The sequence below is a fragment of the Cyrtonyx montezumae genome, unplaced genomic scaffold (genome assembly GCF_038088225.1).
Source record: "Cyrtonyx montezumae isolate F1298 unplaced genomic scaffold, pur_monq_1.0 scaffold_7, whole genome shotgun sequence".
Lineage (NCBI taxonomy): Eukaryota > Metazoa > Chordata > Aves > Galliformes > Odontophoridae > Cyrtonyx > Cyrtonyx montezumae.
This window is the reverse complement of record NW_027072078.1, coordinates 35,690,502-35,702,666: the sequence shown is the minus strand read 5'-3', so window position 1 is coordinate 35,702,666 and position 12,165 is coordinate 35,690,502. Positions and strand designations below refer to the sequence as shown.

Here is a 12,165-nt window from a genome sequence, read left to right as displayed (position 1 = left end):
AGTTGTTTTCTGTGGCTGTTTGATCTTCGCTGCTGTCTATCAATAATAAGAGGTTTCTGTAATTTCTTGGTTATTGCTTATTCCTTTTTATTTTCAGGCCAGTGGTCAAACTCTAAAATTAAAAAAACTTCAAATAAAAGGAAAAAAAGGTAACGAACAAAAGAGAGGCAGGAAATTACCAGGAGACACAGAAGATGAAGACTCTGCGACTGCAAGCACCTCATTAAAAAGAGGCAAAACAGACCCTAAGAAAAGGAAAATGGATGAAAGTATTTCTGTAAGCCAAGGAAAGCAGGAAAATTTCACTGCTCTAAAGAAACCTCGAAGAGATGACTCCAAGGACCTGGCTGTATGCAGGTACAGTCTGCCTACTCATAAAGCAGCTAATTCTAAACTTCAGTGTGTGTTGTAGAAGCAGGTTGTGCCTCACTACATAACTGTGTTTTCAGGAACGTGAACCCTGTTCTGCATCTCCACAGCGGTTCTGGTGATTTGACTGTGATTGTTTAAAAGATTTTGTGTGCTTGCAGGGAGCAATTGGCAATGTGTAAAGTACTTAATCACAGAGTGCAGTATGTGATTTGGAAGGGCATGGAGGAGTACTAGAGTAGGAAAAACCCTGAGAGCTGTGATATGGACAGCTTTCTTAAGTGTAGAGAAGGTAGGTGTTGCATTGCAGCTGGTAATACGAAAGCATCTTCTTCTGTAGTGTCTTTGTGGCGTTTGGAAAGCGAGTGTCAGCACCTGTTTTACTAGTTTGCAGATGGTTTATGATGAAATATTAGTGCAGCTTCAGTACTTTGAACGTCATCTTGCCAAAGTATCTGGAGAGAGCTGAGTGCTACTCTGAATCGTCCGTTTTCTGTCTGTATTGCAACTGTTTTCTGTCTTACAGAGGGCACAGATTTTATAAGGGTGAATAAGTTCACAATATGTGAAGACATCGGGGACAGGGAACAGCTTTTCTGATCATGCAAAGCTTAATATTGCCGATTTTAATCCTTGTTTTATTCAGCGTGATTCTCTCAGAACTGGAAACTCACGAAGATGCTTGGCCTTTCTTACTTCCTGTAAACTTGAAACTTGTTCCTGGTTATAAGAAAGTTATTAAAAAGCCTATGGACTTTTCCACTATTAGAGACAAGCTAACTAGCGGACAGTAAGTAAACTTATTGTAAATTCTACTTCCCCTGAGATTTGAATGCTCCATACATGCTTATTGATAGGCTTGAGAATTGTACTGCATTTCTTTTTAGAAAAGGGAAGTTAAGGGGAGGGGGGTGGTTAGGGTTTGGGGGGGGAATGTTGTCCAGTTCAGGCTTGAAATTCTATCTTGGAAGTCTGTTTATGAAAGTAACCAAAAAAGTAATGAAAAAGCATTTGCTTATGCTAAGATTTATTTTCTGGAAAATATTAAAATTAGATAAATCTGAGTTTGTTCGTCGAACATTCACTGCCTGTTCTGTAACTGGTTGTAAATGCACTGATGTTAAGAAGGTTCTTTCCCCTTTGATTTTAACTGTACCAGAAATCATTCGCCCTTTTCTTTTATCAGGTACCCTAATGTTGAAGCATTTTCGCTGGATGTCAGGCTTGTTTTTGACAACTGTGAAACCTTTAATGAAGATGATTCTGACATAGGCAGGGCTGGCCACAACATGAGGAAATACTTTGAAAAAAAGTGGACAGAGATTTTCAAATCGAGCTGAAGTTACCCGAACTCACTTTTCCCCTTAAATGAGGACTGATGAGACCAGCAATGTGAACATGAAAGTGCAAGGCACCTGCATAACTGATGACTTTTTTTTTTCCTTATAAGTGTCACCGAAGAGTGATATTAGTTCTGAAGGCTTCACTCCTACAGCAGCCCTTGGTTCTTGGTTTGTATGTTTTAACAAGCTAATTTAGGTAGAACAGGGAAGCACACCCAAAGAATTTCAAAGAAAGGGGTGTTATAGTGCAATAGCAATTTAAAATATATCAAAACGCACTGAACATTCAACCACCAGAGCTCTACTCGGGAAAATGGTTCTTTTCCCTTCCAATAAATATCTATTTTTCATTTTGTTACCTTGTAGTTTATTTTTTAGTGAATGTATTTAATTTTATGAATTATTTATGATTATACAGCATCCAGAATCTTCGTTTTCTGTGAAAAGGAAGAATTAGAAAATTGCTTTAAATCTTGAAAATACAACAAGGAATGTTTTAAAATATAAAACAAAGCCAAGTAAAACTGTTTACACTGATGTGCTGTAAAAGCACTAAAAATATACTGTAGAGTTACGAGTACATTTATATATATGTTGCTGCATCACTTGTGTAGTTAAATTGTATTTCAAGACAGTGAAGAAAAATTGAGACATGTATATACTGTTCATTATTGTTTATATTAAGTCTTGTTTTAAATATGTATGATGTGTACATATTGTTTGCAGATATTATTGTTTATGCCTTAGGAGAACAGTAGCATTTTATTTTAGTCTTAAGGTAATTATAGCTATATGGCTTGTACAGTAAGTATCCTCTACCAACACTGTGGAGTCTCCTTAATCTTGGTAGTGCCTGCCTTTAAAAACAGGGTGTAGGGGATATTAGTTTTCCATTTTTCTATTTTGTTACCTAATTTCAAGCCACCACAGCCTCAATTTCAAATAAAATCATTTGTATCCACATGGAATAAAATTGTGATGGTTTCCTAGCGCACAGTATTTTTTCGTAGAAACATTTTCCTCCATTTGCCTTGCCACAGAAATGACAAAAAGAAAAAAAGAAAAAAAGACATTTGTAACCACTGTGTTTTATCTGCTGTGTGTTGTGGTGGCCTGTTGGGGCAGATAGAGGTTGGGGGGAGGGGGTTGATTTTGTTTATTTTATTTTATTATTTTATTTTGTACTAATGTAAAAGTACTTGAAGTTTTATTTAAAAGAAATGTTGTGGAAAGGTAGCTTTTTTTTTTTTTTTTTGTTTTGTTTTTAGGAGTGTTATTTTTCACTAGTATGTGTGGCACGGATACAATAAAAGATCGTTTTGCAAACCTGATTTTCTTGGCAATTTTAATACTTGAGCCCTTGTGTGTACAGGAATATTTTGAATAATACCTTACACTTAAAAGTTCTCAGGATGCATCAAATTCTCCTGGCCTTTTTTTGGTACCTCCAAGCAATTGCCAAGCAGTCAGAGGAGCACTTAAACCACCTCCTTGACTGAGTGTAGATAACATTGGTTAAAGCTTTAAGGGTGTGGCGACTTTGCTTCCCAGTACTTCTGCTAACTTTACAACAGTAATATAAATAGATACCGTATGTAGTTTTTCTTAAAACTGATGGCCATGTATGTGATGGTTTGTTTTTGTTAGCTTTTTTTCTCTGTAGAAGGACACTGGTTGTAACCATTGCCCTGACTAAAGAAAATAGATTTAAAGATGCATAAACGTAACTTCCTGACTAGTAAATATCTTTTTTCTTTTAAATTTGGACTGCTGTGTTGGAGGCTCAGTCTTGCTTTATAGAGACCCCCTTGCCATTATAGTTCCTCCCTCAGCTGACTAACAGTAAGTGCCTGTTTTTTAACAGCTTTTCATATGTCCTGTTGCTCTCTCCAGAACACGTCGTTGTTATTTTAAGTCTTTCCAGAAGAACTGGTGTAACCTGGAATACAAGAATCACGTGTGGATGTCAGGCAGCTCTTCATTCTGACATTAGCTCCACTGGCTGCTTAATAGCTTTTAACCTCTTGGTCGTGTTTCTGAATGTCTCAGTAAAAAGCTTTGCTGATACGTTCCATAGATTTGGAGAGTAATCCGCGTTCTGGGCATATAACAGTAGGCTTGTGTGTTTTAAAAGACGTAGATTGCTGGCAAAAGCATGACTTTGATGTAAGACAGTTGTTTTTGTTTTCTCGGATTCTGCACTTTATCCCCCCATAAGTAGAGGTAATTAGTTTTCTGAAAAGTCAGAACAGCATTAACATCCACGTTACGCACACAGCTGCATTTTTCAGGCTGTGTCCTGATTAGCTGTGCAGCTGGTAAAGTTGAGGAGCTTAGCACTGTGATAGTGGGACATGCTTCACCTCTCTTAACTTTGGTACGTTACTACTTTGGTACATTATTGCTTTACTCACTGGTGGAGTGTTTTCATTCGTTTCAGTAAAATGAACTTTTCAGAAATTACTATATTTGAAAAGTGAGCCTGAAATGTAAACACACCATCATCTGTCTTTGCAGAAAAGAGTGGGATTTATTTAACTGCTGGAAAAATGGGCCTAGTTTTTCTTAATCGCTAACCTTCTGTCCCGTCAGTGTTCCCATCCCTCAGTTTTCTTGGAGGAAAAGACCAGTGTGCTTTCTTCCTATCTGAACAAGGTAAGCTGATACTAATTTGCAGAGTTCACTAACAAACTTCTGAACGTTTGAAATCGCATTTGTGGTGGTGAGTGAGGAGTTCTCTGTTTATTGCTTTGCGTTCTCTTTTGTCTCCTTGTTTCTCTTTGAAACGGCGATGTGATGGCACAAAGTCGGCTGGAAGTGAGAAAATGTCGTCTCTGTCCAGAGACACATTTTGTCAGGTCTGACGCACATCTTTTTAAATGATGTATGTTGGTTCATAATGACATTTGGTTATCTGAGCACCTCTGCGCTTCCGTGATTGGGTACAGAAATCCGAAGAACCAGTAATATTGTATGAAGTGCTGAACTTGTGATCGAGAGGACCTCGTTTACTCAGCACACATCGTATGGTCCCCAGAAGCTTTTGGTTTCCTGCAGCGTGCCTGCAGAGCGAGGACTGAAATGTGGGGCAGCCCAATGAGGCCGTTGGATGTTGTGACTGCTGTAGCACTCCAGTGTAAACAGGTTTTTATAGCCGGTATGTGCAGTCAAGAAAATGAACGCGCTCTTTAATGACAGTAATTCCCCTTGCCTGTACTGCCCAAACTGACCAGGGTTAGTGGAACTGAGCTCAGTTTCGAGGGAGGCTGTCGGAGCAGTGAGTAATTTCTGATTTCCCAGCTGTAAATGATGGACCTGTTTAAAAGCACGGCATCACGGGCATGACGAGCAGCTGTTCCTCTTCAGCAGGAACGTCTCCCAGCTGGCAAAAAGAAACGGTCCGCGTTCGCTCGGAGCTCCCTGAGCTCACCGGCGCGGCCCGGGCGGGGCCGGCCCTGGGGAGCCGTGCGGGGCCCGCAGCGCAGCTCCGCTTCTGCCGGGGCCGCCCTGAGAAAGCGTCCGTCCGTGGGCGCGGCAGCAGCGCGTCACGCGGCTGTGCTGAGGCGCGGCCCCGTCCCGGCTCGGGGCCGCCTCGCGCCCGCTGTGCGCAGACAGGTGCCGGCCCGGCGCCGGCGGGACCCGCGTGAGTACAGGACGTGCTCCACGGTTGAATGCTGGCAGTGCAGCGCGCGTCGAGGCCGCAGAATCCGGGCACGAGGAAGCGTTCCGGAAACGCGCGGACGAAATGGGACAGAAAAAGCGCCGCCATCTGCGGCGTTCCCTGAGGCGAAGGGCGCGCGCCGCGGGGGCGGGGCCACCGGCAGCGGCTCCGGTGAGGGCGGTGTGTGGCGGCCTTCGTTCAGCCGCCATTTATTCTATTTTAATCGAGTTTAGTTTCGTTTATTTTGCGAGAGCGAGGTGAGGGGGCTGAAGGCGAGGTGAGGGGGCTGAAGGCGAGGTGAGGGGGCTGAAGGCGAGGTGAGGGGGCTGAAGGCGAGGTGAGGGGGCTGAAGGCGAGGTGAGGGGGCTGAAGGCGAGGTGAGGGGGCTGAAGGCGAGGTGAGGGGGCTGAAGGCGAGGTGAGGGGGCTGAAGGCGAGGTGAGGGAGCCGGAGCGGGGCTCGCAGTGCCGCCCTCGGGGCTGGCGGTGCGGTACGGTCCGTTCCTGGCGGGCCCTGTGTAGGCGCCGCTGTCCCCGCGGCCTCCGAGGCCGGGTGCTGCCGTCCGTGCGGAGCGGCCGCGGGGCCCTCCCAGCGCTGCCCTGAACCCGTCCGTGGAGAGCCGAGTGAGTGCCGGCCCTGCTGCTGCTGCTCCGCTGTACGGAGCTTTGTCTGCAGCCGTCTGCCGCTGCCGTAAGGGTTAGAGAGGGAGGTGCTGGGGAAGCTGGTGCCGTGAGGAGCGCGGCTGCTTTTGCCCACCGGCATCAACGTGCAGCTCTAGGCGCTTCCTTTTCCCCTGGGATGCTTGGCCGTGATCCGTACTCGGGGGGGCTTTCCCTGACCTCGGCTGCGTGGCACGCTTGTCTGATGTTGGTATCTGTGCGGTACGATTTTCCCACAGCCTCAGCACCTGGAGAATGCTCATGGAGTTCAAGCTCTTGGAGAAGCAAATGTAATTTCAGGGGCAATTCAATTTCCGTTTCGCAACCTTGAGTAATATTTTGACGTCTAATGCTAATCACGCGTAGAAAGAGAGATTTGTTTTTTATGTAGCAAGTAGTTGATAAGTTGATAGCTTGCTGACTGGATTCTGCAGTGCGTAATTCATGGTTTTGCAACTGTGTGCAACTGAGAACAAATTTGAGCAGCAAACGTTAGCATAAACAATAGTACTGGAACAGGGCAGAATCAGATAGTTTTATGTGAGCTTCAGTGTTGTATTGCAAACTTGCAAGTTTGACTTAACTAGAAGTTAAAATGTGCGTTACTGTAACCAAGTCAAAATCTCCTCGTTTCCATATTTTTTTCTTTGCTTCAGGTTGAAAATAGAACAATACTGACACGAAAAATTAGCCTCTACAAGTCAGTTGTTCTTCCGGGAGACTGTATCTTAGTAAGGCACTATGTCTGTGTCACGTACAAAGGAGAGATGTCTGTTTTAAGTTCAGGTTTTCTTTTTTCTCTTTTTCTTTTTTCTGGGCAGTAGATTAAATGGCGACATTAATTCGCACTTTAACAGAGCACAGTGATGATGTCAACTGCTGCGCCTTCTCATCGTCGTGCCTGGCTACTTGTTCCACGGACAAATCCATTCGTGTTTACTCTTTAAATGGCTTCACTGAGCTGCCGTACTCCCCTTTGCAAGGTCACACGTACGCTGTCCACTGCTGCTGCTTTTCTCCGTCAGGACGCACTTTGGCTTCGTGTTCAACAGATGGCGCCACCGTCATTTGGGACACTGGCGATGGTCGGATGCTGGCAGTGCTGGGGCAGCCCACCGGCAGTCCGGTCAGAGTCTGCCGTTTTTCTCCGGAGTCCACGTATCTGGTGTCAGGTGCAGCTGACGGAAGCGTTGTTCTTTGGAACGTGAACTCGATGAAACTCTACAGGCGAGTGCCTAAAGTCTTTTCACAGTGTTATTTACTGTTATGGAAGTAGGGTCTGTTACGAGTGCTGCTCTGTTAGCATGCTGTACTGTGCACAGACTTGCAGACCTTACGCTTCTGGTTCATGTGACAAAAAATAAGAGTTTAGAAGACCAGAGGGTTATAAATAGGAGAAGTGCTGAGTGTTAGCGTTTCTTTCTTTTTAACGTGAAGCAATACAGACTCAGGAAGCTTTGTTATTTTATCTCGTGTCTGTTTGGTTTTAATGTATTGGTTTGACATGAAATCAGGATGCATTGCATATTATAAACATCTTGTTTCTAAACTGTCGACAGACTGCGGCATGTTGGTCAGCGGGGCCTGACTGTGTGCTTTATATTGCACGTACTGTAACGCTGTAATGCCATGGAAAGTGTAGCAATTGCAGCAGAGTAGCAGAGTCCTAGGCTGTGGGCACAGAATCGAAGGAAAGATGCTGCTTACCTTCAGAAGGCCTCAGGTATGCAGGGATGTCCAGCAAGATTCCTTTGTCTCCGCTGCCAACCCACACACGAGACCATAGAATCTGTCAGAGTATTTTGTCTTTGAAACTGTGAGTCCTGACAAATCGTCTTTAGTTTGAAACTTACCTTATCACTCAACTGAAAAGCTTTTACCTTGTGGTGTCTCATGTTCTTCCTCCAAGAGCAGGTCTTGGATCCTACAGGCATGCTTTTTGCGCATCTCATTGCAATTGCACAGTTTCTCTGTCCTCTGTTATTGAGTTCTGAAATAGGGAAGTTAGTACAGTTTGGTTTATTCTGTCAGGTTGCAATTGAGAGATTAGCTCTTGAGAACATTGCTTCTAAAATCGGTTATCATATACTGTTGCCTATCAGATCTGGAAGCGTTAAAGATGGTTCTTTGGTGGCCTGTGCATTTTCTCCGAGTGGAAATTTCTTTGTCACTGGATCATCCTGCGGTGATTTGACTGTTTGGGACGAGAAAATGAGATGTCTGCATAATGAAAAAGCACATGATCTTGGCGTTACCTGCTGTGATATTTCTTCACATCCAGTTTCTGGTTAGTTACTTGACTCTCCAGGGGAGGAACGTGCATGGGTTTTTTTTTCTACTTTTTCCATAAGTGCTCAGGAGGCAAGTGACATTGGGAAGTGCTGAGATTTCTCCATATTCTTGAATACTCTCAAGTAATGGTGAGGTTGATGACAAGGAATATGCTAGGTCCACCAACACGTTGATTAGCTTTTTTTTGATAGCTTTAAGTAGTTAATTATTCTGCCAGGGTCTTGGAACGTGTTCGGGCAGCATCTGTAAGTGAGGCCTGTCTCCTGGGTCTAAGAATGATGGCAGAAGGCGCAGTCCTTGATTACCATTTCCACTTAACTCTTACTGTGCATCCCCAAGGAATAGAACTGGATTAAAGCAGCGCAAAGGACTGTAAATATAATAAGCAGAATGGTGGAGTCTTGGGGAGAGGTGAGCCCACAGTCTTATGAGTTTTGCTAAGATGTAATAATAAAAGCAGCTTATGCTGAAAAATTATAGTGAAGCTTAGTGGAAAGCAGTGTGTTCTCCTTCTGAGGAACTTGGTATGTACAGCCCTGTAATGCCTGTTAATGGCTGGTAGCATATAACGTGTACTACTCTTTTGAGCTGTGAAAGAATTCTCATTCTGACTGTTTTACCAAGGGATGTGTTTCTACAGCATCATAGCTAAGGCATGCTCCTCGTCTCTTGGTAAGACCCAGATCTCACACAAAATCCTGGGAAAATGAGGCACTTTCATATTTAGCAGATCTGTGGCAAGTCCTAAGATCAGCCATGGCCACAGTAGCTCTCATGGCTCCTGTAAACTGCTAACAGCTCTGTGTATGTGAGGATTTTATTGCAGTAGTGAGATGAAAGTGAGAACACGGGAAAACAAGAGATGAAACCTTAGGGGTAATTTGATGAGATGCTTAACTGTAACTGTTTTGACGTGTCCAGCGACTGCAGAACTGGAAATATGGTTCTTATTTAAGTTTTACATATTATATTATACTTAGGTTGTTATGCAAACAGCTGTTACAGTTTTCTGATTTTCAGCCTTGAACCTGGGGATTGTCGTAAGAGTCTTAAGAGTCGATACTTGCAGTGGTGATGCTGCTGGGGATTGTTGCACGCCTGTGTCAGGCTGGTATGTCAGCTCACTAGAGTAGGAGAGCAGAAAGAATTTGGCTGCGAATAAAAGAAAATGAAACAACACATAGAATGTGATCTTAGTTGGAAATGTTTACATCCTTGAATAGAAAGAGGGAAAGCTGCAAAACTATTGCTACTATTGTATTTCATCTTTGATAACTAATGCTTGGACTGCAGTCCTGAAACACAGGTTTATAGACAGGAAAGGGTAAACACTGAAAATGATGAAAGTAGTTTGCCATATTCTCAAGATTTGTACGTGTGTAAATGATTTTAAAATTTGAGAACTATTGGACTGTAGAAGGAGTGGGAATAACCATTTGCAGTGGAGGAATGACTGCAGATTATGGGTTAAAAGGCAACATTACTACACTTGGCAGAGAGAGAAATCAAATGCCTGCCATCCAGAAAACTTTGCATGTGAGCACAGTGGTACAGTTCTGGGCTTCATCTGTTCGTTCAGGAAGTAATATAGTGGTAATACAGATTCCTTATTTGCAGATATTTTTAAAACTTCTGCAACGTTTCTGCAGACGTTTCTGTCAATGTTTTTTAAAGTAGTTCTGAGATTAAGGAGATTTACCAAATTGTTCTGAAAGAATGGTGATGGAATGTACTGATATGCTGTTATTTTTTTGTGCTTAAAAATTTCCCATTAATAGTTTTTAATTTTATCAGGTGGTGAACACACATCCAGATACTTCCAGATGGCTTCTTGTGGTCAAGATAATAAGATCAAAGTCTGGTTTATTTTCTTTGGAGACTTCTTAGGTGTGTATAGTGACGCTTCTTCATATTTAAGTGTCTTAACTCTTTAATGACAATTACATCTAAGATAAAATTTACATGGCAAACCAAATTGGAAGTGTTCTTTTAATCGATTTGCTAGAAAGCAGCTAATGCACGCTGTAGTTTGTGAGATTGGGCCCGGTCGCTTTTTATTCAGTGATATCTTTAGCAATAATAGTAAAGATAAAAAAAATTCCCCCAGTCATCTTAATATTGTGATAAATATTTGCTTTTAATCATCATTTTCATTTTCTGTGAATGAGTATCCTGCACTTAGCTTTGGGCACTTTGATCTGCTAGGCCAGGGAGAAGTTTCCTTTTATCTTTCAGAGTGTTTTGGCCTTTTGAGCAAGAGCTGGAGGAATGAAAGCAGTGTGGCCAGTGGAGCAGGGGAGCCCATGGACCCTCATCCCGGGAGAAGGGGAAGAGGTAAAAGGGGAAAAGGCAGGGAGACGGTTTCCTTCCGTTGGAAACCTGTACTATTACATCATAGAACACTCCTAGCGATGAAACTGGTTGGGGCTGGTTTGGAAGGTGTACTCTCTCGTGTCCGTTGACACAGGCAGGAGACATGTCACCTTCTTCAAAGAAAAGGTTCAGAGTACCTTTTTGAGAAACACATCTCTCCTAAGATAACATAGTTGATAACCTCCAGTTCTCTGAAACAACCTGAGGAAAGTACCAGCGTTCAGCACTCTTCAATTTGATTATTTTTTTCTTCTGGTATTTTTGATTCAAGTCTTGATTAGCACCAAACACAGCAACAGGTATTTGAATTCTGGAAAGCTGGAATAATTTTTCTGCTTTGGGAAGTTGACCACAGTCTCACACAGAGTACAGTTTGAGGACAGAGTCTATTCACATATGGAATTTTAAAGTAAAGAATATATCCTTTTTTCATTTTCTGCATTGAGAAAACTGTCTGGTATAGAAATTCAGGTGTGCGTGGCATTGTAGTATCCGTATAATATCTGACAGAGATACACAAGACAAGCAGCTTAGCATGGTATGATTGCGTTTTTTGTTTGTTTATGGTTTTAGAAAAAGAAGTCAAAGGAAAACTACTGGGAAAAGTATTTTCAAAGAACGATAAGTTGCACTGATTTTCTTGGTATTTTAGATATATAGCAACTACAATGCAAAAATTATTTAACTTTTCATTTCAGGATGTAAGTTTAAAGTTTCATATAGTTTGGGAACGTGTTACTTTCTTTTTTGTTAACTCAGATGCTAATAAGAAGTTCTTTTTTAGGCATGTCCAAAAGATGAAGAGTGTCGGACGAACGTGAGCTGCGTGTTCCTCTGGAATACGGGTAGGCTGTGTAGCTCCTTGATATTCCGTAAGGGGGAGATAATACCTTCAAAAATCAGCTGGGAAAGAGACAATGTATTTCAGCCCCGAGAATTTTTAAAACAATAAAAGGTCTACAAGGGTTTAGATTTTCAACTCTCAACGACAGTAGATCTCTTTAGAAGTGTCAGCTTATTTCTTGCATTCATTTATGCATCAAGTTTACTCCTCTGCAAACGTGACTTGCCCTTTAGCAGTTTAGCCACTGGAAATTAGTGCTTTCAGTTCTGGGCTCAAGTAACTCCTTGAAGTATTGTTCTGAAATCTGGTATTTTGTAAGTAGCTTGATAGAAATAAATTCATACACAAGCAGAATTTTGACAATCAACATCATAACAATTTCTCTTTCTTCCCGTTTGTTTGATAATCTTGTCAAATGAGAATGCAACTTTTGCACTTGAGGTGAAATTCTGGAATTGGCATAACTTATTTCTTAAGAAGTGTATTGTTAAATGCATCCATTTCATGTTATTCTAGCTGGCAAAGAGAAACCCGAATAAGAAACTTTGGTGGTCGTCTTCAGGGGGAAGTAGCGTATTTTGCACCTTGTGGGAAGAAGCTGAGACAGTATTCTGAAGTAGAAAAG

General features: G+C 42.4%; 3 protein-coding genes across 17 annotated transcripts in view; all 3 read left to right on the top strand.

Moving 5' to 3' along the window:
• The window catches only part of LOC136057839 (bromodomain adjacent to zinc finger domain protein 2B), a 137,611-nt gene that overhangs the window by 95,685 nt on the left and 29,761 nt on the right, over positions 1–12,165 (top strand). For 14 of the 15 annotated variants that reach the window (XM_065750815.1, XM_065750828.1, XM_065750827.1 and 11 more), the window contains 3 exons: positions 98–357; positions 1,016–1,159; positions 1,556–3,040. In XM_065750815.1, coding sequence (XP_065606887.1) covers positions 98–357; positions 1,016–1,159; positions 1,556–1,709 — 558 coding nt within the window. In that variant the 3' untranslated portion in view covers positions 1,710–3,040. Of the gene's footprint in view, positions 1–97; positions 358–1,015; positions 1,160–1,555; positions 3,041–12,165 lie in introns of those variants that run through there. The other variant, XR_010623082.1, reaches the window with a different exon arrangement.
• LOC136057859 (WD repeat, SAM and U-box domain-containing protein 1-like) lies at positions 6,840–10,259 on the top strand. The gene is made up of 3 exons (XM_065750877.1): positions 6,840–7,258; positions 8,134–8,318; positions 10,118–10,259. Exons 1-3 carry the CDS (start codon positions 6,861–6,863, stop codon positions 10,255–10,257), a joined length of 723 nt encoding a protein of 240 aa, XP_065606949.1. The 5' UTR covers positions 6,840–6,860; the 3' UTR covers positions 10,258–10,259.
• Positions 11,483–12,165, top strand: part of LOC136058088 (bromodomain adjacent to zinc finger domain protein 2B-like) — a 30,444-nt gene continuing 29,761 nt past the window's right edge. The window contains 2 exon segments of the mRNA XM_065751323.1: positions 11,483–11,541; positions 12,057–12,165. Coding sequence (XP_065607395.1) covers positions 11,483–11,541; positions 12,057–12,165 — 168 coding nt within the window.